General features: G+C 35.1%; 1 protein-coding gene across 1 annotated transcript; it reads right to left on the bottom strand.

The window, feature by feature from the left end:
• Nucleotides 1-3219: 3219 nt before the first annotated feature.
• usp12a (ubiquitin specific peptidase 12a) lies at nucleotides 3220-25059 on the bottom strand. Its single transcript, XM_056451068.1, has 9 exons — nucleotides 24949-25059; nucleotides 15350-15430; nucleotides 15047-15260; nucleotides 12559-12791; nucleotides 12354-12430; nucleotides 9271-9354; nucleotides 8980-9177; nucleotides 6716-6794; nucleotides 3220-3995 (listed from the first exon to the last, which is right to left on the bottom strand). The coding sequence occupies exons 1-9, from the start codon at nucleotides 24994-24996 to the stop codon at nucleotides 3894-3896; spliced, it is 1116 nt and encodes a 371-aa protein (XP_056307043.1). The 5' UTR covers nucleotides 24997-25059; the 3' UTR covers nucleotides 3220-3893.

Consider the following 25059-nt stretch of genomic DNA (forward strand, 5'->3'; position numbering starts at 1 on the left):
TATATATATATATATATATATATATGTGTGTGTGTGTGTGTGTGTTTAACAACTATTTACTGTTTATTGTGTTTTTTTATTATATGTGTACGTTCTTTTTTTATGTAAAATTTATAAATGTTTTGACATTTATCATGCCAATAAAGCAATTATTGAGAGAGAGAGAGAGAGAGAGAGAGAGAGAGAGAGAGAGAGTAAATATACTGATTATTATTGTTTTATTACTGTTTTATTAAGTTTTATAAATTTTTTAAGATTGTTAAATGTGCAGTGTATTCTTTTTATTGGTGTATATTCTATTGGTATATATGAATAATATATGAAATATTGAATAATAATGTGGTATATTGAATAATATATTATTTATATTTTTATTTAGCTGAGAGCTGAGTAGGCTGTATTATTTTTGTATTTATTGTATAGCCTAATTTTGTTTGGTGGGAAGACCATGCATTCATTCTTCTTTTAATATGTATAGTGTGTGTGTGCGTGTGTGTGTGTAAAAAAGTTCTAAAGAACTTCAAAAAAAGTTGTAATATTGTGCACTAACACTTATAATAACATTGAAAATGCTGCCCTCCAAAACAATTACTCCTGATGATAGAGTAATAATAAATGTTTTGCATTATTATTTTTTCATTAAAAAAAAAAAAAAAAAATATATATATATATATATATATATATATATATATATATATATATATATATATATATATATATATATATATATATATTGTAATTTTGTATATAACATTAGCATTTGTAAAAACTTTGTTACGGTGGTTTAAAATAGTTACATTTGTGAAATTGAACACCTGCTGTTTTACTTCTTTTCGTCAGTGTTTTTTGTCCAATAAAGGAGCTCTTCTCAAATACTTATTTAGCCCCTTACCATGCATATCCATTACAATAAATTATTAATTATTATAAAACAATTTTGAGCACAACTGACCGTTCTTTTGGATGCACCAATAGCATATTTACCTTGCACACACAAACAAATACACTGTATTAAACAACGTCATTCTCATATAATAAATGTTAAAGATTGCATTTTACTTAAAAAAGATAAACACAACTTCAAACAGAGAGAGAGAGAGAGAGAGAGAGAGAGAGAGAGAGAGAGAGAGAGAGAGAGAGAGAGAGAGAGAGAGAGAGAGAGAGAGAGAGAGAGAGAGAGAGAGAGAGAGAGACCCATTTATCTCGCATCTGACATTCAGCCTGCATCTTTCTGGAAAGATGCACATTGTGTCGCTCCCCTGTGAGAGCTATTCTGGGCTCGTGCTATTAACAGCATGCTCATCTGTGTCACCCACTTCCCCCATTGCCTCTCCTCTCTCTCCTCCATCCTCTAACCCGAGCAGCCTTCATCCCCAATGCCTTTCTGTTTCCCAGACAGCCTCTCTCACCTCCTCATAGACGAAACTGCGCAGTCAGTGATGATGACGGATGATAAAACAGGGCTACTTTCAGGCTGAAACGAGGTTCGGCGGGAGAGTTAATAAGTTAAAGGTTTATAAATATCGGCTATAATCAGGTTTTACGCTAATTTAATAAAATCCTGAATCTGTGTCAATGAACAATGCCTCAAAAAGGCATCTTAAATTATAGCCTATATGAGGGGCAAAAATTGTCCCTGAACTATTAAGCTAAACTGTTATGCCTGTCGCGGTTAAAGTAAAACATGAAATTAAATCACACGGTTATTTCACCTGATTATATTCAGATATAGTGATTTATTTGCAGCGCTGAGCCTTCTAACCAATCACAGACATTCCTATTGCGAGTATGAACGAAGCAGCCAATGAGGTGCGCTTAGATTAGTCACTGTTGAAAACCCCGTTTAGTGTTTTGATTGATCTCGCGTCTTTACTGACTGAATGAATGAACTTCTACACACTCAAGAATCTTCTTGTCATGACCTGAAATTGTTATGCTGCAGCTTCGACGATTATAATGTAAGTTTTTGCTTAATTAAAGAATAATGAATAGAAAAAATTGATTAACTTCAGGGTCCATAAAGCTTTCTTGTTTGGAAGGCCAAATCCAGACAATGACCCAAATGTGTTAGTATATTCCAACTTCAGCCATCTTAGAAGTTCTTTTGATTTACTATGTATATATGTATTAACATTTCATTTGATCTTAAAAAGTCTGATAACATTTTCCAAATGTCATTTCAGTTTCATTTCAAATGATTATTTTTACATTCCTGAAGTTAAAACATTTGTGTTGGGTTGTCTAAAAATGATTATGAAAATGTCATTAGCATAAAACAAAACTAAAAATGACATTTTACTCATGCATAACTGTACATTATAAATCTGAGAATAACCAAGTGATTTTTTCCATAGCTGTGGAGGAATAGTTAAAAAGAAAAAAAAAAACAGTGAATAATGATAAAAATGCCCCTGAAAATCTCGTCTGCAGACAAATGTTGGACAATGGAAAGGTTTTGATGTCTAAATAGATCAGAGATGGCCAAAGTTGGCCAATTGTAACCTTTGATTTGGCCCACCATCCCATCTGAGAAGAGAGTGAGAATGATAGAGAGGGTTGTAGAGATCGCCTGTCATCATGTCTAATTTGGCGTAACCTTTTTTGATCGTTTGTTTTATTGCTGAGACACTAAAAAGCAAACTGAAATTAAAAGCTTAAATAAATGAATCTGATTTGTTAAAATCTAAATACTGTCACTTGAATACTGGACAATGTCTAAGAAGACATCGGTGAGTAAATCAAAGCAAAAACTAGTGTAACTGCATTCTTTTGTGATTGTTTTTGTTTTTACTATAAGTTCATTATCAAATGTAAAAAAATTGTATTAGTTCATATAAAGCAATGTTATCTAGTTATTTTCAAACATTATAAAATAGATTAGCCATAACAGCTATATTTACCTTCAGCCTACTCAAACCTGAGGTTACCTGAGGCCACTTGCCTCAATCAAGTTTGGTTTTTGGCCCTTCATAAGAAAAAAAGTTTGGCCAGCCCTGAAACAGATTGACAGAGAAAGCAGAAATGAGGAAAGTAACTGGTTGTGAAAGCATTGTAGGATGCAGTAAATCTCCATCTTGCAGTAATCGTGAGCAGCCACTGAGGGGCCACAGTGACCAAGAATGAGTCATCACGGCTTGGCTGTGTGAAAGACATGTCCAATCAAATTGCAGCAGGCTGGAAATAGCTGGTATGTACATGCTTGCATGCATACATCCTATCTTGGTGTATACACTTTTATTTCTTTTTCTTTAAAACAGAAAATGATAATTTCACAACAGGCCGTCTCAAGCAAACCCTCACATGAACCTTCCAACATCTACAAAACTGTATCAAAAGTGCACCATAGTGTTATACATCTTTTTCTGGTTCTATCCTCTTTTTTGGCTATATCAGTAATATTATTATAATTCTCATAATATTTATACAAATATCACTCTGTACAAGGTAGAAATACATAACCCACAATGCCCCGCACCCGGAGCGTTTAGACCCTCCCCGCTGCTTTAATAAACACACCCGCTTTTCCCCCCATGCACAAGTCTTAAGCCTCCTCACAGCCACAGGAATCAAAAGGTCGCAGCATGAAAGTTGAATGCAAATCCCAGTCTGTCACATTAAAACACATTCTCTCCACAGTAAAGGACTGAACACGAGTGATGAAACGCTCCCACAACGTAAATACAACTGACAAACAACGTTCAAAAGGCCTTGCGACCGCATCGCGTCCAACGTTGCTGCTGCGTGGAGGTCGGCGAGGGAGGGCTGGGACGGGTGGGGTTTGGGTGTGTGTGGAGGCGCCGCTGCAGGCTTTTCTGCACACAGACGTGCCGCCGCTGCTCCTGCTGCACAGGTGTCCGTAACAGGACGCCACTTTGGCCTCGCTCAGGCCGCGTTCAGTCTCTGGACTGGTAAAACAGGATGTAGCCGGACTCAGAGTTCTTGGAAATTTCCGAGGTTAATCCGTAGAACTCTTCAATCGCCTGGGCATCGATTTTCTACAAAGAGAAACAAAAGATAGGTAGAACGATTGTTTTGCAATCATCTGGATTCTCATATCTGTGAAACAAAGTGACGAATTAAGCTTGCACACCCAATCTAGCATGTTTAATTCTTTAAAACCAGGCATTTATAGAAAAATATACAAAGCTCAGCATAATTGAGTACACCCGCCTTTGGAAAATGAATACTTTTATCCATTTCTAAACAAATATAGACAGTATATTTTGGTGCATTTGAGCAAAACTTAAGCTGTCGCCTCACAGCAAGAAGGTCGCTGGTTTGGCATTTCTGTGAGGAGTTTGCATGTTCTCCCCATGTTTGCGGGGTTCCCCCGGTTTCCCCCATAGTCCAAAGACATGCGCTATAGGTGAATTGGGTAAGCTAAACTGTCTGTAGTGTGTGTGAATGAGAGTGTATGGGTGTTTCCCAGTGATGGGCTGCAGCTGGAAGGGCATCCGCTGCATAAAACATACGCTGGATAAGTTGGCGGTTCATTCCACTATGGGGACCCCTGATGAATAAAGGGACTAAGCCGAAAAGAAAATGAATGCATGAATAAACAAAACCTATTAAACAGTTTTAATAAGCAGATACATCCATTAAAATAAGGTATTGGTCATCTAATGCACGGTTTCTCAACCACGTTCCTGGGGAACCACCAGTTCTGCACATTTTCCATCTCTCCTTAACCAAACACATCTGATTCAGATTATAAGCTCATTAGTAGAGACTGATAATGACAAAGGAGACATTTAAAACATGCAGTGTAGGTGGTCCTCCAGGAACATGGTTGAGATACCCTGATCTAACATCTTTAGGAATAAGAAGATAATACAGAAATTACAAATCAGAAAATTTCAACAAAATGTTTTTTTCTCTTTATTAAAATTTTATTTGATATTTTTCCCCAAAATATTAATTTGGGTGTGCTAATTTCTGATCTTTTTTTTGTTAGATTAGCTCAGTCAGTTTTAGCTTTGGTTCTGACTGAACTGATGTATATGAACAGATATATTATTGTAAAGCATCCTTTCAAAAATATACATTTAAAAGAGAGATCTGCAAGAAAGGTCCTCATTTATGCTCAGCACTGTATATATTCCCTATAAAACGATATATTATTTTATTGACATATCTTGTTACTTATTTTAAAACATGTTTATAAAAGAACTTCACTCTCAGATAGCTGTTGAAAGGTAAAAATCGTTCTGTGAACGAAGCATAACAGCAAAAAACAGAACAATTTCTAAAAGAGGTCACCTTATGTGTACCTGAGAGGAGATACACACAAACTAAACTGTATTAGTCTATGGTAGTGCCCTTTAATGTTCCTTGTGTTAGAGAAATTATTCGATTCAACAGCCCGACGTGAAATACTATAATAATTACAACTATCTGATTTAGTTTGAAACTAAAATGATGGTTGGACTAGTTGCTAACTATAAGCTACTTTAGCCATGGCACTCGAAAACATGGCGTAACTTGCACAGAGTTCTGGTTTATCCACATTCTGAGAAGTTACATACTGTCAAAAAAGCTACAGCTTACAGAAATATACAATATTATACTGATATTTGGATATGTTTGACTTTCTAGTGACAAAATGTTCACGCCACACATACAAATAACTCACCCATTCTTCCTGCTGATGCTGCATGTCTACTGTGTCCACTTTTGTCTCATTTAGGGCTGCCCTTTAGGGTTTGGTAGCTTATAAAATTTTAGTTTTAAGGTTTTGTTTGTACACCATGTCACATGACAGCTTGTATGACAATGACAAGCAGGCCGCTTTCCGCAATACAAAGTCAATGTAGAGGGTGTGGCTTAAATGCACACGGTCATTATATATTCATTCATTCATTCAATTACTTTCCTTCGGCTTAGTCCCTTATTTTTCAGGGGTCACCACAGCGGAATTAACGCCAACTATTCCAGCATATGTTTTACGCAGCGGATGCCCTTCCAGCCACAACCCAGTACTGGAAAACACCCAAACACACTAATTCACACACATACACAACGACCAATTTAGTTTATTTAATTCACCTATAACAGGGGTGTCAAACCCCGGAGGGCCACAGCTCTGCACAGTTTAGTGACAACCCTGCTTCAACACACTTACTTACTTAGCAATTAGTTTGATCAGATGCATTTAATAATGGGTTAAAACTAAACTGTGCAGAGCTGCGGCCCTCCAGGAACGGAGTTTGACACCTGTGACCTATGATGTATGTCTTTGGACTGTGGGAGAAACCGAAGCACCCAGAGATAATCCACGCCAACAAGCAAACTCCACACAGAAATGCCAACTGGTCCAGTCGGGACTCGAACCAGTGACCTTTTTGCTGTGAGGCGTTTACTGAGCCACTGTTAAATTAACTATTGTGTTTGAGAGTGTTTGCATATTTATGTAGTTTATTATTTATCCATTGCATTCATTCATAAATAGGTTTATAACTATTTTGTGCATGCATTTCTTGATTTGTGTATATTTATTTTATAATTAACTATTAAAAATCTATTTTAGATTGTTTTTTAATGTTTTACTCCCAGAAAGCAATTTTTACAGATAGATTTTTATTTTAAGTACCAGTCTTGCCAATCATTATTTTGAAATTCCTTAATTTATACAGGTTTTCACTACTGTGAGATTCCTACACTTGCACATTTCTCTGAACATAACAGATGCTATTATACGTGACTGATGGCAGCTTACCTCTACAATGTCGTCATCAAACAGTAGCCAGAAATCATGACTTTTTACAATTGCGATGTAGTGTCCTCGGTTTGGACCACTGTGAATTAGACACACACACGCACGCACGCACACACACACAAATCAAGGAAGCAAATCAGAACAGTTCTCCTTTTTCAAGAACAAGTTTCAATCTTGCATGAAAAGATTCTGTTTGCGCATTGTGAAATCCCACAAAACAGCAGGACAATAAGCATTTCTAAAGGGTTTTTCTTTTGTCACATTACAAATCTGTTCAAATCACCAGAAAACCAACAGTATGTAGGAGCTGTGAGTGACAAGACATGAGTGTTTTAGTGTTGTGCACCTTCTTTAAACAAACAAAGGACAAACAGATTGATTTACAATACAATAGGTAGTGCTATTATTAGGTAATGAAGTGAGGTTTAATTTTTGTTTTACTGTCATATATAAAAAAAGAAGAAGTAGAAGAACTCATTAAAATGTCATTCAAAGTGACAATAGTTTATATAGCCAAAGAATTTGAATATATTTATCGTTTGACCATTTCTATGAAAGTTGTAAATACACAGACTGACCCCTCTGCGTGAGTTTAAGTGACTGTTATTGTATAGTATGCAGAGCTTTAACGTTTCCATGACGAAACGTCAACTTTACCACATGACACCATGAATTCTCCAATGAATTATGTAAATACTGAATCATGTTTTCTTTCTTTTTCCCTTTTCTACAAATACCTACAACCAACTCTTAAATATGTGTGAGAACATTTATTTCATCATTTAAACGACTTAATAATGATCATATTTTTTTATCTATGACTTATTTAATCTATGCTGCAGGAGAGATTACAGCTGCTGGATTTATAACATGAAAATTCATAATTTTCTCACGAAATACAGTGGTCCCTCGAATATCGCGGGAGTTACGTTCTAAAAATAGCCCGCAATAGGTGAAATCCGCAATGTAGACAGCTTTATTTTTTACAATTATTATAGATGTTTTAAGGCTGTAAAAGCCCTCACTACACACTTTCTACACTTTTCTCAGACAGGCATTAATATCTTCACACTTTTCTCTCTTGTTTAAATACACTCAAAGTTCAAACTTTAGTAGAAAATTAAGTTCCGTATTACAGAATTAAACCAAAGATCAAAACCTGTTGTCAGGCACAAACATTCATTGCTGTCAGCAAAAGGTTCATAAATCTTTTTAGCTTTAGTGTGGATACTATTGGCGTCCAGTGTAATGTTCTTTTATTCTGCAGTGATCCACAAAGCGAAAGCAGACTCTATCCTTAAGGGGGTCACACCAGATGCAACGCACACATGACAGTTGTAAACACATACAGTGTGCGTACCCTGAAACCTATGTTTGCGTGGCGCTGTGTGGCGCGGTGCACAGCGCACTGCTAGCAATCGAAGATTTATGTTAATTTGGCAAGCTGAACGCATTCTATACTGTGCGGGACACGGAGGAGATTGACTGACAATGGTCTACAGCCAATCAGGACGCAGAACACAAAAATTGCACAAAAAAAAAAAATCCACGAGACTGCGAAAAGGGGAACCGCGTTACAGCGAGCGACCACTGTACACAAAAGTAAGTGGTTGTTTAACTGGGAGAGGAATAGAGAAAATGTTCTAGTGATATAAACCGCATATATCTTATGTGAATAAAGCACATTGTCCAAATACAGTATATTTTAAAAAATATGATTGCTTTCTCCATAGAGATCAGCATGTATTTTACAAAGCATAAATGTTATATTTTACTAGCACTTGTGAGTATTTGAATGTCTAAAGTGTAAAATAAGTGTTATTTGTTTGAAAACATTTGATTGATAATTGACCAACACCATGCTCCTCTTTCTTTGCCTCAGCATGAGTGAGAAGATTGGAATTTAGCAGTTGACGACGTGCATTTTAATGTTATAATCGTTCTAATATGCTTGTACGCTTCAGGGACCAGGCAAGACTGATCACACCGGTGTGATTGTATGCGTGAAAGGGTTAACAGCATTAAAAGTATATTTGATCAAATTTTGTATTGTCATTTACAAAGTTTAATAAGTACAGGACAAAAAAAATACCATTATTTTTTTATATAATCTGTTACACTGAATGTCAAAAGCTATTTGAAACTCACAGCTGTAGATTTTATATGCTCAAATAAATGTACAAGCACATAACAAAGCAAACATCTCTGTCCCTTATGAAGCCATTCTGACATCCTGATCACCATTAAAGCCTGTTTTGACTCACCTGCCACAATGCACCACCACAGCGACCAGGTCGTAAAGCCTCTCGGGATTGGTGGCGTCGCCAGAGGTGTTAAAGAGGCGGAGCTCCAGAGGGAAGACCACACGGTAGCTTAGCTTGGTGTAGCGCTGCAGCTGCTCCATGTATTTGAATCTCTTCAAGTGCAAGGCGAGGATCATGGGAAGTTTCTTAACCCGCATTCTAGAGTCAAATAACAAGCACATTTATAAATCCAGTATATCCAGTAAAAAAAAAAAATCAGGAAGCAGCTGACAGATATGAATGCATGCTTACCGTTTGTGTGCCTCCTGTTTACTTCTGCATTCCTCACAGTAATATTTATATTCACTGCACAATGTCTCTGTATTACTGAAACCTCTGAAAGGAGACAATAAGAAAAAAAAGGGTTCATTAAAATGCGGACACGTTTAAGACTATCGATTTACATATCCTAATTTAAGTCATGATATTAATATCTACAACAAATTATTAGCTTTATTATTAACACTTCATTTCAGCTGCATGGGTACATTAAAACTCGTCATTTTATATATTAATATATAGACACATGTATAGATATACATCAATTCTAAATAGACTAAATGAATTTTTCACATATTAATAAACTCATTCAGTCAAGGGAGGTAAATGTTTTCATTTTAACAGCATAAACAGGACATTATTAATATGCTGTCACTTTGAGAGGCCGTTTTCACTCCATATTCAGCCAAAACGGCATTTTTTATACATTTTGTCTGTTTGTTTACATGACAAAGTTGTTTTTGTGACTGAAAATGTTTTTCTTTTTTTTTAAACACATAGAAATGTTTTTTTTAATCTCACCATTCTTGTGTGCGCATAAACAACTGAAGCAAAAGTCTTTAAAAAATGATGTCATGCACGTGTGTTGTACATGTTTCAGAGAGTGTAGATCAGGGGTGCCTAAACTTTTGTTTAAAGGGCCAAAAGCCAAATATTCGTAGACTGAAGGTAAATATACCAAACTATATTACATTAAAGTTGCCATGGGTAACTTCATAATTCATTTCATAATGTTTAAAAATAGATAAAAAACATTACTTTAAATCATAATAACTAATGCAGTATAACTTTTAAAATAATAACTTATTGTAACATAACAGTGGAGTTCAATGCTGAATACACTAGTCAAGCAGAATCTGCCTTTGCCTTGATTTGCTCACCAAAGTCTCTGCATGGTCCTCCATCCATCAGGTGACAGTTTGTACATTTAAACTAAATCTGATTAAATTACAATATTTAATTAAACATTTCATTTAAGATAGCTTAAACAAAACAAACAAAAGGTTAATTTAGATTTGAATCTCTAAACCATCCACATCACTCTTCCTCTCTTCTCAGATGGGGTGGCAGGCCAAATCAAAGGTTACTATGGGCCAACTTTGGAACCCGGGCCCTAGTTTGGGCAACTCTGGTGTAGATTAAAGGCCAGCGCAAACAAACACACACACACAACAATGGTGGAGTAGCCTAATGGATAGCATTGTTGCTATCAGCAAAGTTTGGATTTACTTTACATTACAACTAAAAGTAGAGATGCATCTTACACACACACACACACACACACACACGACAAATTATACATAGACATTTTTAATTCCCTACAAGTACTGATTACCTACAAGGTGAAATACAGCATACTATACGTACTTAATACAGCACTTTGTCCATTTTCGCAGACATGAGTAAACACAGATCATTTTGAAAATGTTCAAAATGTTGTGTAAATGTTTTTCAAAATGCAAGGGACAAACCTTTCAGTTTTCATGTCATTTAAACAAAGCCTAAGACATTATAATGTTTCTGAATTGTTTTCACTTCATACTTGACTGAATATTTGCATGAATACTCAACAAGACGGGCAATAGGATGCAAAAGTTAGATGAACTCAGCTCTCGCTAAGGCTGCACAATATATCGTTTCAGCATCAATATCGCAATGTGATCATTCGCAATAGTCACATCATGGGTATACACAGTCTGTATTAGAATTCATCATTCATCAAGTGTTTTTGAGGCCTGTGACTGTGGCTACGTTCAGACTGCGAGGCTTAGTGCTCAAATCTGATTTTTTTCTCAGATCTGATTGTTTTGCATAGCTGTTCAAATTGTTGTTATAAATGTGGCCAATGTCAGATTTCCAGTATGAACAGATCATGGTCCTAAACTGACCCGCATGTGCAAAAGTACAACTACGCACAGCACAAAATGTTTCATTATGTACACAATGAGTATACTGTATGAAGTGAATAAAGCATGATTATTGCTGTTTTCACAGACAACAGCTGTGTTTATTATGACCTGTAAATGGTTGTTTTGCTAGTACTAACGTGTATTTCAGTGTTTAAAGTCTAAAATAAGTATTATGTGATCGAAAACACTGATGATTTGTCATTTATGAACAACCTTAATTTTTGGTAAAGTATTTGAGGAGGAGTAGACGATGTTTGCAGCACGAACCAGTACAGAATAAGGATGTGTATTGATCCAAAATTATGTAAAAGTCACATGAATTCCTACATAACTGTGCACACTGCGGTCTGATTGCAAAACATCAGATCTGTATCAGCTTTAATACCACATATGAAAGTGGCACATATCGGGATTGAAAAGAACAGATTCCGTGTGGTTTGGGCTGTTCACACTGTCATGACGAAAACAGATCCGAGTCACATGTGGGCAAAAAAAATCTGATTCAGGCCACATTTGCCTGCAACGAAGCCTGTGTGATGGTTTTAAATGGGAAATTGTACCGTTTTTAATTTAATGACGATTAATTTGATTGAATTGTTTATACAACGAAGACTATGCAGTATTATTTCACATTTGATTATTCAATTCATATATACCTGAATACAGTTTGGAAAACAGTAAAATGCAGTTTATTAAATAAGTTCTTTATTGAATTTATCTATGCTTGTAGATTGTTTATTAAATGTTATGCATTCCCCTACAGAATCTCCCCAATCAATCTAAAATTATAAATTCTTTTCAAATAGTTATTCAACTCATCTGGTGAAATTGTATTCATATCGTAATATGTATCGCAGAATTTTTTAAAAATACCTCAAAGTTAGAATGCGATGCACTGCATGGATATACAAATAAACTAAATAGAAAAATCTCTGTGGATTTATATTAATATTACCACACTTCCTCTGATGCTCTCTCGCATCCCTCACTTAGAAAACCCCTAGAATAGCGCAAGTGTAAAAGAATTGGCAAATTTTTAGAATCAATATCGAATCGACCACTTTTTATTAAAACTACAAACTGAAAAAATCTTCTTTTTATTTTTGCCCAGTGCCACAGGGTTCAAGTGTGAATGTGCTTTCAGACCTGAGACAGTGCGTGATTGAAGTGTTCTGCTCCACGTCCACTGACAAATCCAAGAAATCCTCATCTTTGCTGCTTATCTGTGAGAGAGCAAAGTCCAAAGACACACCTCAGATAAAAGCTTAGCCAATCACAGTCAGCAGAGTTATCAGGACACCTTCTGATTGGACTAGAGGGAATTCAGTTATGTTGTGTGAGGTGCCGTTACCGTTTCGCAGGTGAGGCATCGCGTCTCATTGGTCAACGTGCCCTGGAAGATCTCATGAACCCAGGTGGTGGAGGGTGGGGTGCTGTTATTGTTCTGGGAATCGAGTGTGCCGTTGGCCAGCTTGCCATTCTGCTTGTCTTGTTTGCGCTCTTCTTGGAGCAGATCTGCTATAGTGTTCAGCAGGTAGTTGAGGAACTCATGTGCATCTTGCTGCATGTAGTTATCAAACAGTTCTGCAGAGAGAAAGAATAGTGTAAATAATATCGAAAGGAATTGTGTTTTTATGTTTTCAGTGAGGGTTTTTTTTCTGACTACTTAATTTAATCTTTAAAATGTGTATTTCGAATTTCACTTAATTACAATGACAAGTGTAAATGATAAATAGACACAAGTTTTAATACTGATACATGTGTGTGTCCACAAAAATATGGAAGATATTACAACTCTGAAGTTTATAAAAAACTTTTAATAAATTAAGGTTCTGCAGATCCATTTATTAACATTAGTACTAACTAACAAGGAAAATATTCTTTTAAATTATTTATTAAATCAATTAATTAATTCTTATTCAAAATAATTGATAGCAGTTGTTTTCAGAATTTATAAAACTATGTACTTAAAAAATAGTAATAAAATAATAAAAGTTAATAAAGGTTGTAACAAATGAATTGCTTGTTAGTAGTAAATAATGTTTCAATTAATTTCAAATAAGAAATAAACAAAAATTATAATTAAAAAGGCCAAAAAACAAACCAAAAATCACAAAAGAAAATTAAAAAAAAAAAACTACAAATTTAAATATTAAAAAATATATTATTTTGAATTATTATTATTAAAGACTCTTACAGTAACTTAGACATATAAAAAAAATACACAATTGTAAATTGTTACCAGTTTTGAATATGACCGCGCTTGTAATAAATTCAATTTAAAGCTAATGCAGGGCATTCACTTAAATAACTTTAAGAGGTAATATGGTGACATTGTATGAGGTAAACGTACATTAGCACGTGTTAGCATTTGACTTTTTCATAACAAAGTTAATTAGAAAACAAAGTTATACAACTGCATCTTTATAAAACCTACAGTTGAATTCAGAATTATTACCCCCCCCCCCCTTTTTTTTGTTCTTTTTTAAATATTTCCCAAAATGATGTTTAATAGAGCAAGGAATTTTTTCACAGTATGTCTGACAATATTTTTTCTTCTGGAGAAAGTCTTATTTGTTTTAATTCGGCTAGAATAAATGCAGTTTTTATTAAAAAAATAAATAAATTTTAAGGTCAAAATTATTAGCCCCTTTTAGCTACAGTCTATTTTTTTTCGATACAAAACAAACCATCGTTATACAATAACTTGCCTGATTACTCTAACCTGCCTAGTTAACCTAATTAACCTAGTGAAACCTTTGTCACTTTAAGCTGTATAGAAGTGTTGTGAAAAATATCTAGTCAAATATTATTGACTGTCATCATGGCAAAGATAAAATAAATCAGGTATTATTTATTAAAACTATTATGTTTAGAAATCTGTTAAAAAAACATCTCTCCGTTTTGGGAAAAAATGTTGAAAATTGAAAAAAATAAACAGGGCGGCAAATAATTCTGACTTCAACTGTATATGAATAAATAATCAAAATTTTATCACACAGGGCAACACAACTATTTATGTTTTAGTAAATTATTGGTTAATTCACATAAACCTGTACCATCCCATTTGTACAAAAATGTAGAGTTTCTGATCACGGATTCATGAGCAGATCATACCATAACACACAAACAATGTATGAATGAATGACTCAGTAACTAGCATAAAACAGTTAGGAACTGCCATGAGTGTGTTGATATAAACAGGTTATATAAAGGTGATGCAACTATAACTCTTCAGTTTCTCTGACCTATAACTAGTATCTAAATCCATGTTTTTTTTAAATAATTCTATCATAGGGGTTTTTAACCTGTATTAGACAGGACAGTGGAGAGGGAGAGAGGAAAGCATTAGGGAGCAGAGAGAGAGAGATCAGCAAAGTACCCCGAGCCGGAGATCAAACCTGGGTCGCAGCGAGCACCAGTGTTATTAACTTTATTCTCCAATGCGGAAGTGCGCTCGTTTTTCTGATTGTTTTAGAACTTCCATTTCAGTTATGTATTGTGAAAATGACTAGGAACAATAAACGGCAGCAACTGATCAAACTGCTTGCTCTACAAAGAAGTGTGTTGATGACTCTACATAAAAAGTAGAATAATATAATTTAAAAATATCAGTTTGCAACATCACAAGCTTTTTTTAATATTCAAAAACCAATGGAAGTGAATGAGACCCGAAGTGTGAAGCCAGAAAGATTCCAATGGCTGTGCCAAATTAAGTGAACAATAAGGTCAATGTGTCGACGCAGTAACCAAAAAGCTATTGGTGCCAACATCTAAATCTATACTTAAACTGAGAAATAACACTGAACTGAATTGAAATCCAATCCCTTCTATCTCACCATTCTCTTTCCGTAGTCGCGTAATGAACTTCTTCGGTGGTATAACGCCAACTTTCCTCTTCTGGTTGGCTATACTGTGGAACAGGTCAGCCAGGCAGGTGAGCAGATTCTCCTTGCGGCGCGGTTGACTCCTGTATGCGAGGATCTTCTCCCGAAATGGCCGGCAGAAGTACAGAGCCTGGAGCACAGAGTTACAGTAGCAGGTGTTTCCAAACTGTGGATAAAAACACACATGTTGATTCCAGGGCATGATTAATACAGGACGTCTGGAGAAACTGTAGTGTTTGGAAAGGCTTTGCTTACGTTGACCAATCCGAAGTAATGCTCGTTGACTGGGAACTGCTCCGAGCCGATCTCTTTCTCCAAAGCGGAGGCATTGGCGCCCTAAAACAGAACAGGCGAGCAGTGTTGGCCTTTTACAGATGCTTGAAAGTGCAATATCACTCCAAAAAAGATCAATTCTACTCTCTATTCAATGTGTACATTTGCAAGATCTGCAATGTCCAATTGAGATTATAGTTCATACCCGTCAACCCTCCCGTTTTTCCTGAGAATCTCTCGTATTTTACAATTCTATCCCGCTATCATCCCGTAAAGATATTTTCCTGTATTTCTCCCAGATTTTCAATCTTTCTATGAAGGATGGCAATAAATATTAAAGGGCCCATCCTCCCTATACACAAACCATACCGCCGAAACACCAGGTGACATCCTTTGCTCTTAAATGTGAATCAGTTCTGTGCTTTCATTTTATTTAGGCAAGAAACCACTTTGAAATAAATTTAAAATGGCGGGATTCCCTTCCTTCCGTGCCATTGCCCCTCCTATGCAATTCTCAAAACAGTCAGTTCATCTAGCGGTATGCTGACTGTCAGACGCCATCCAAAGTGATAAATAGATGCTGTATCTAGGGATGTACATTATACATACAGATATATTATTTTGCCCTTGAGTCCGAGTCATTTCATTTTGAGTATCTACTGATAAAGAATAGAGAAGAGCGAAAAAGAGATCCAGGATGTTCCTTACTTTTTGTATTTAATTCACCTTACTTTAACACTTCTGTGTCCTTGCCAGCATTTAACCAATAGCGTCTCTGCAACGAAGTGATGTCATACTGCACACATTGCTGTTTCTGTGTGAAGTCAAGAAAGAGGTCTAACTCTATGCCAGTGGTTCTCAAACTTTTAAACCAGCAACCCCCAATGTAAGATCGTCAAGAACTTGCGACCCCGCACTACCAAAGCATATCCAAACAATAAAAATAACTTTAAGATGTTCAAAATATTTTAACTATATTTACTAAACATTACAGGGCTCGAAATGAACCTTTTTGCTTGGTAGTACTGGTGCTCCTAACTTTAAAAATTTAGCCGCACCAGCCAAAATTTAGTGGCTCCCACTAATTATCGCACCGTTACTACAAGTTTTCTAAACGGATTTATTGCATTTGAAATCAACACTAATCAGAACTAACAAGCAAAAATATATATGCATGCGTGAGGAAAATGTGTCTCAATGAAATCCCGTTATCACAAGAAAATACATTTTTATAACATAATTGAGTGACCAAAAGATATCACGGACGGACCGCTCACCGGCCCCTGCACGTACTGTTTGACATGAATTCATTAATGAATCTGTTAATGATAACTGTGCTGCGTTCTCACGGGTGGTGTCTGATATTGCACAGATGCTTTTGACATATACCTTATTATTTGCATACGTCATTTTAATAGCAATACCAGTCTCTTCATGAGCTGCAATATTAGTTTAATCTTAGTCAGTGCAAGCCCTTTTGCGATGGTGTATGTGGTGTTAAATTTTACATATAGCTGACAGCGTCTTACGATTAAAATGAAGGATTAAACAGAACCTCTCGTTCTTAAAATGTGTAAATGTGGCAAACAGTTACCTGAAAATTCCTTCCCACAGACTTTACAGTGAACGCTTTAGTTATTTTCATAAATTACATGTTTTAAATGACAGTGAGACATGCTAAATTTAGTTTATTTTAAAATATACATTGTAACCCAGTACAAAGTAAAATAGTATTTATTAATGGCCTATTGGCAGCGTATAACCGTTAAGCTTAAAAAGTCTAAGCATGTTTGTTTTTTTTTCCGTATATTTTTACCTAACGAAAAATGCAATTATTTGTATTTTGGTTTTCATTTTATTAGAAATTTAATAGCTGTTTAGGCAACACTACTTCTACATAACATTGGCTCTGATTGCGTTTATACCAACGCAATCTCACGGCAATTGGTAACTTTTTGATTTAGTGGCTAATTCGTATGAATTCGTACGATCTATTTTGTACAATTTAGTACGATTTGCTCATCACCCAAAGACGGTTGGGGTTATTGGTGGGGTTAGGTGCCACGCCTCCTTTTTAAAATCTCGTGAGATCAGGCTGGTTTTTAAAGATATCCTACTGATAGACTTTTTGGCTGAAAGACATTACCTATTAATTTCAGTGCTGTATTTTGACATTTCGCAAAAGCTTCAGCAGGTACCGGCCTCACTTTCGTGACTTGATGTTTATGTGTGCTCTACGTATCGATGTCTGGATGGCAGTGAGAGCGAGATGAGATGAGATGAGACCTCAGATTCAATATGTGGCTGCACTTCAGTTTCCTTACACAGTTTCTGCATATTTTGGACTATATGTAAATTGGTTTTTCATTCGATTGAAAGCCGAAATATTGCCAGACAGATGAAGTAACTTTCAATTTTGGAAAAGAGCTGCTTCAGTAATGAAAGACAGTTGGTGGAAACACACACACACACACACACACACACACACACACACACACACACACAGAGAGAGAGACAGGATACACTTATAGGCCTATTCATTGTTGATTTATTTAACATTAAACGCACAGTAATTAAGTGTTAAAAAGAAAGGCGTAACTTCGGAAAAAGTGCTCACTGCGGATTCCGATGTCAGTGGTTTGGCATTTCTAAATCCCTTTTGTTTTAATCAGAAAATAATAAAGCTTATTTTAGTTATTTAGCGTAATATATAGTTATTTAGTTTAATTACTGTAATTTATAAATATATAAATTATTTAGTGCTTTTTGGATTTAGGCACTGGCCGAGTATAAAATTTAATTTTACTTGTAAATACAAAAGATTATGTGATTTAGTTTTTTTTTTTTGATACCACTTTATTGCATGTTGAATGTTACAATTACAAAGATTTTTATTAAACAAGTGCAATACCACAAGATATTTTTGTTGGTGTAAAAATATAAAAAGTATCTTATATTCTTGCCTTATTTATCTTTAATATAAATATAAAATTGTATACATTCATTGCAATGCGTGGTGCACCTAAGAAAAAAAATGCGGTGACCTTTGTTGGTAACCCTTTAATACCGATAGACCTTATTGATGACCGATTAAGCATTGATTTAATAAGTTATGCTTTGCGCTGTGAGATGCGTCCCCGACTTCACACATTACATAATCAAGTGTGTGTAGTTTATGTTACCTTATGGAGTCGTGCACTCTCTTAACTTTGCATATTGGGGACACATAAAACCTTGTTTGTGCTGCTGTTAATCCGCGAGTCAAGTAATCAAAAAATAGGCTACATGACGTTTAATTATGGGTAACAGGATAATAAGACCAAACATTGGTTGTGCAAACTTTACATATTTCCTCTAAAATATTAAAGCGTTTCAAGCTATATTATCTTTTTATAGACTGGCAAAAATATGCTACGCATCACGGCCAGACATTTATAGTTTACATAAAAACGAGCGCTTACCTCATTTCACAGTGATAATGCGGATCATATTGCATATTCGGTTATTTCTTCAGTAGCCTTGTAAATAATGTATTTTCTTTATGGATTGTTTATAAGGACTAAGCTATTAAATACAGTAATTCTGCTTGGGTGGTTTGATAATATATTATATCTTTCAAAACTTTATCTATGATGTTTATGATCTGCCCCTTATCCTTCAATATTACAGATCGATGTATCAGATGATTTGCCATAAGAGAAATATTAACAAAAGGATTTTCTTTATGGAGACGCATCTAAAAACAATCGACAATCAAGAACTCATTTTGTATAAATACAAGTTTAATAGCAATAACTTAAACCGAAACATACCTTTGTACATGAAAAAAACCAGGATCTCTGTAACCTTTAAGACAAGCTCGTCGCATCAGAAATGACTCTCGCTTATGACATCTGCTTCGCGGGCATTTCACGTTTTATGCATCACCTTCGCATTTGTACACATGATTTAAGAGAATGCTTTTTGTCTCCCAAATTCATATAATAAAGAGAACGATAAAATAACGTTATTAACCGGTTAAGTGAACGTTTCTGTTCAGAACAATTAAAGTTTATCTGGTTTTCGTTTTTTTGTGTCTGTTCCTGCAAAATGTCATTCGTTTCCATTTTTCGTTTTCATTCCTTGAACAGGTTCAGAGCCCTGATTAAAATATTCTTAAACATACACGGTAAGAGTATATGTTTATATGGGGACATTAGTTTGGTTGTATTGTACCTTTGTAATTTGTAAAAATAGTCTTAAAAAAAACAACTTGAAAAAGAATCGGGATAAAAATCATGAATTGTGATTTCCTCAGAAAAATAATTTTTCCATATCGCCCACCCCTACAATGAACGCTGTTTTGTGTTATTTTAAATTTGATGATTTAATTTGTGTACCTGAATAGTGTTGTCATAGATATCGCTATATCAATAAATATCGATAGAGAAATATTTCAAATGATACAATTTTGCTTTTGGTCGATACTGGCTTTGCTCTCTCGCACTCTCTTTTCTCACCAGCAGGGAGATGAATAATTAATAATAATAATAATAATATTTTAACACGTGTTTTAATCAGAAAAAAAGATGAGATTGCACTAATTTAGGTTTTTATAATGTATTGCTTTCTGGACTTAAGGACTGCTAACACACCTGGTTATAAGCATTTTATGGTTTAGTTATTTTTTCCCTTTTCACTTCATTTGCATACTTTTAATGTTGCGGAATTTGTTACCCATGGTATCGAAAATCAAATATCGATATTTTTCAAGGTATCGTATCATATTGGAAATTCCAGAATCACGATAACACTATATCTGAATACTGCTAGACTCCCAGAAAACCATACAGCACTGTTTATTCACTTGCATCTTTGCTCTACTGTATTTATCAATACTTGTGATTGGTTTATTATAGAGCTGCATGATAATGGAAAAATCTGACATTGCAATACTTTATTTTTCTGCAATATATATTGTGATATACTGTATCTAAACAACTTCAACAAATGATTGAATAGCACTATTTGAAAAAAATGAGTAACATATTATATTAAACTTCAATTTTCACTATTTAGCAAATCATTAACTATGACTTTTTTTTCTCAATAAACTCCTTTTTTGATCCTTATTAATAGATATTAAGGTAGTTTAGCTATTGGGTTAGGGATGTAGTATAAGATCATGCAGAATATGTGGTTTATAAGTACTAATAAGCAGCCTCAATAACATGAATGCTAACAATCAACTAGTTAATCGTGAGAATTGGTCCCTTAAGTGTTACCAAATGTATTAATTTTGATTGGTTGAGATGGTTCTGTAGGGGAGTGAATCATGCATAACATGTAATAAATTACAAGATAAATACAATAAAGCAAAGATAAAAGTGAAATAGGCAGAGCATACTTTGTGATTATTCTTTATTAAACTTCCTATTGGTAAAATGTCTTGTGCCTGAATACTTAAATCTCTCTCAAGCCCTAAAAAGATGCAAATTATGCAATTTCAATCCATTAAGGATAAACCCTGCAATAACTCCACAAAATCTTGTCTTCTGATTTCTGACTTACATAATCCCACCTCAACATTGCATATCTATGCGATGTGACTATTGCGAATGCATACATTGCAATATCAATGCTGAAACTATATATCTGGCAGCCCTAGTTTATTATATTTTATACTCTCCCTTAAAAAAAACATCACAATCAGTAAAAAATAATAATTCTTTCCAAATAGAGCTAGTCCAGTCATCTGGTGAAATTGTACTCAGCATCGCAATATGTATCACAGAAAATGATGTGTCGGTTTTGTCAATGTCAGTTTTTCCAATATTGTGCAGCCCTGAAAACTAAACCACAAGTTCTACCATACAGTAACTGTTCTTACTGATACAATTAAACTTTAGTATGTGTATATAAGCAACCCTTTCCTTAATTAATTTATAAGTAAATCAATTCACCCATATGTCATCCAAGATTTGCAGATGAAACTAGTCATTGGTGATAATGCAAGTCAACTGCACTTTGAGAGTTAAAGAAACCCAGGCACCATAAAATTAAAACCATGGCTCTTGACAATACATTTAGGTTTTATAAAGTCAAATGTGCACAAAACTGAATCATTTATAACATTATTGCCTTTAAATCACAGCCTGAGTGCATTCATGACAGGCTGGAGCTTAAGTTTCCTGACGTTTAATGATGTATGTGCAGCCCAAACATACATGGTAAGTTTTTATATAGGCTCAGATTGTTGTGAACACATCCTGAACCATCTGGTAAGGCTGTGGAATATTAGTAATAATGTTGCACAGATTGATCATTTTACATCATAAGAGCACGATATATTGGCAGGTGTCACAGGTATTAATCTTGTTTTTTGCCTCTTTATGTTTTTAAGACTCTCAAAGTGGAGTGTCAGAGTGTAGCCGTTGAATTGCACTTCAAGAAACAAAGAGGACAACAGTTTTAGCTGTCCTAGTGAAGGTGAAAGTCACCTTCACCTTGGATGGCCTGAGGGTGGGTAAATTAATAGCAGATTTAAAGTTTTGGGAGAACAATCCCTTTAACTATAATTGTACTAGGGTCAAAGATGGGATTGGAGTGCAGATCAAAGTAAACTTATATTATATATACATAGAAATCATATTAAAACATACAGTCAAGTCTGAATTTATTCATACCACTGAGATAATAATTTCGCGCTTGACCTTGTGTGTCTATTTTCAATGTTTCAGATAACTGCTGTGAAAATAAGATGTCAAAATATGAGTGAAATTGTGTCCCATTTCAATTGTTCATAACAACAAATTTAAGTTAATGACAGAAATACTTATTCTGCATCTTTTTAAAACATAAAATACTATATTTGAGTTTGTTTTAATTAATTAAAAATGACTTTGAGACAAACAGGTAAAACCAATTGGTTTGAAGCATAACCAATCATAATTAATTGGGAAAAATCACACCAAATGATTACCTTCATTTTAAATTTGCCTTACAAGATCTTATAAATTATTGTTACAGTAAATTACATTATATTTATGTAAATAAAAGAATGTTTGATGATAGACATTATCTTTTTTAGAATTAGTTTAAAAACCTGATTAAAACGGACACCTTTACAGACCCATAGCCAGTTCGGTTGGTTCCAAAGACCCACCCTTAACTGACAAAAGTGCAGAATTTGTCCCATACGAGCTCATTTGACTGCTATGCCATTCACACTGCAGGATGTTTAAACAATCTGACATTGCGATGTTTTGTTTGTCTGCGATATATATTCCGATACGAGTACAATTTTGACATATAGATTGAATAGCTCTTTTTGAAAAGAAATCATTAATTTAGATTGATACGGGTGATGTTGTAAGGGTGTATCATGTATTAAAAAATATTAAACAAATTGCAAGCAAAATAATTACAGTGGAGCAATGAAAAAACTCAAATAAACAGTGCTTTATGTTTTTCCGCAGAGTCAAACAGTATTCAAGTGCAGAAACTGCATCGTCTTCTTTGTATTAATTCAGTAAAAGTATTCTTTTTTTAAAGTTACAAATGTACTTTTTTGCCAAAATGCTTAAACTCCCTTGAAATGCCTTTAAACGCATGCAAATGATAAAGTTTCACTCTGTTATTGTTATACTTTGCAATGACTTCACAAATCCCATGTGTTCTTAACTTTTGTGCTGATCAACTATAATCCACACTCAACATTGCATATCCTGCGATGTGACTATTACGGACACACACATTGCTATATCAATGCTGAAACGATATATTGTGCAGCCCTATATGCCATCATAAATAGTGAAAATAAGCCATCAAAAAAGGCTTTGAGACCATGTCGAATCTTCTGTTGGTTGTCACTTCGGTGTGACTTCAGCTAATCAGCTTTGGTCAATGCAAATTATTATTTTTCATGAGTCCAACATCCAGCTGTGCAAGAAACCATACAATCTGACATAAGGGAAGTCATCTTTTACTAAATTGTTTGTAAATAGAAAAAAAAAAAAATTTTACAAGTAACTTTTATTTGGGACCTTTTAATCCTGGACATTGTTCTTGAAACAGAAAATTATCGATAATAAAGACCAAAAATGGCCCATACTAAAATTTGTTTGAATAGGCCATTTAATTTGGCTATTGTAATTCATGAATATTCATATGTACTTTTTTACTAGAAAAACTGTGAAGCTCTATTATTATTATGTTGTATTTTATTTATTTTTATTCCAATAGCCAAATTCTTACTGAGGAAAGTTGAACGTGCTGGCTAGTTTGTTATTTGCCTTATAAATGACAACAGGCAACAGTTTTTAATTTAAAACTTTAACAGATTCCTATTTTTTTCTAACGTTACATAATGTAATGCATTTGTATTTAAAAAAATAAATATTTATTCATATTTATTTATTCTAAACCTTTAGGAAATTTGGTACTTGGTACATTAAAAAGTGTGGTTATGATGACCACCCGACGAGCTAATCCAGCCAAAAATAGTGATTAAAATGTCACTAAAATGCAGGATTTAAATATCATATTTTAGCAGAAAATAAGCAGAATAACTGCAAAAAAGATCCACTTTTTGAGAAAAAACAACCACCCCTTTCACCAGGCTGACTCCGGCTCTGCTTTTAATGCACAAGGGGGTAAATATGTAGCTGTATTACTGTTTTGAAGCTTAAACCCCCATGGTCGTCTTTGACCCAATAACTATGGGGGGAACTATTGTTACCATGACGCTTGATGCACCAAAAAACCCTTTCAGTCATTTTAAAACATCCAATGATTGAAAAATGTAACCCAATTTCCCCCCAAAACATCCAAATGTGACCATAAACACAACCGTAGAATGAAATACACACACCATTTCAGGAGGTAAAATTCCATTAGCACGCATTAGCATTTCTCTACCGTCATTACGACACACATCAAGTCCAAACACAACGACGAAAATGTGAATACCAATCAAAAGGCAGATCAAAGAAATAAGCTATGAAGGCACACACTAGACACGGAGATGCAGAGAGGGGATGGGACCATCAAATCACGATGTGACCGCACTGGCAACAGCTTAGCACTAAAGCACAGGTACACTGACTGTCTGAATGCCTTTTACATCATCAGGATGATGCTCACGTTTACCATGCACAACACAATATTAACTTACTCTCAGCGCATTATTACACAGAAATAAACGCCAGAGATCATTTAGATGTCACTGTCTCGCGCTTATTAAGCACATCTCGCGATCATAACCCGTGCTGCTGAATGACACTTCAGCTTCAGCAGCTAGCAGCAGATCTGTTTGCTGCCTTCAGCAAATCCTATAAGGACGGGCGAATTTAAAAGCCTGGCGTCGGGTTATACAGACCACACGGTTGTGTCGTATATCTAGCCAATAACAGTAATTATTTAGGCCCAAGTCAAAAATCATAGCAGGCACACAGACGGATAAAGACAGCTCGCAACTGCAGCAGAGGAAAACTGGCAACCCAAGGAGTCCGATTCCCGCGACTGAAGCCGCACGCGAACGATTTCAATATCACGCGCGTGCTAGCGTCCGATTAGCCGTGTTCTGAGGGATATTTACTCACCATGGTACAAAAAGAGGCAAATTTGGAAACTGTCATTAGGATTTCCATTCGCCCAGCGCCATCTTCCACCCAATCACCGCGCGGAGGCGAAAAGGAGTCCCCGTGAGGACA

This window comes from Danio aesculapii, chromosome 24 (genome assembly GCF_903798145.1).
Source record: "Danio aesculapii chromosome 24, fDanAes4.1, whole genome shotgun sequence".
NCBI classification, from domain to species: domain Eukaryota; kingdom Metazoa; phylum Chordata; class Actinopteri; order Cypriniformes; family Danionidae; genus Danio; species Danio aesculapii.

Excerpts from the sequence above, each read along its gene's own strand:
- usp12a (XM_056451068.1), bottom strand. The coding sequence starts at position 24,996 with ATGGAAATCCTAATGACAGTTTCCAAATTTGCCTCTTTTTGTACCATG. Across the intron at positions 12,792-15,046 it reads GCGACTACGGAAAGAGAATG|AACTGTTTGATAACTACATG; the intron begins GTGAGATAGAAG and ends TTCTCTCTGCAG. Across the intron at positions 3,996-6,715 it reads TTGATGACGACATTGTAGAG|AAAATCGATGCCCAGGCGAT; the intron begins GTAAGCTGCCAT and ends TTCTCTTTGTAG.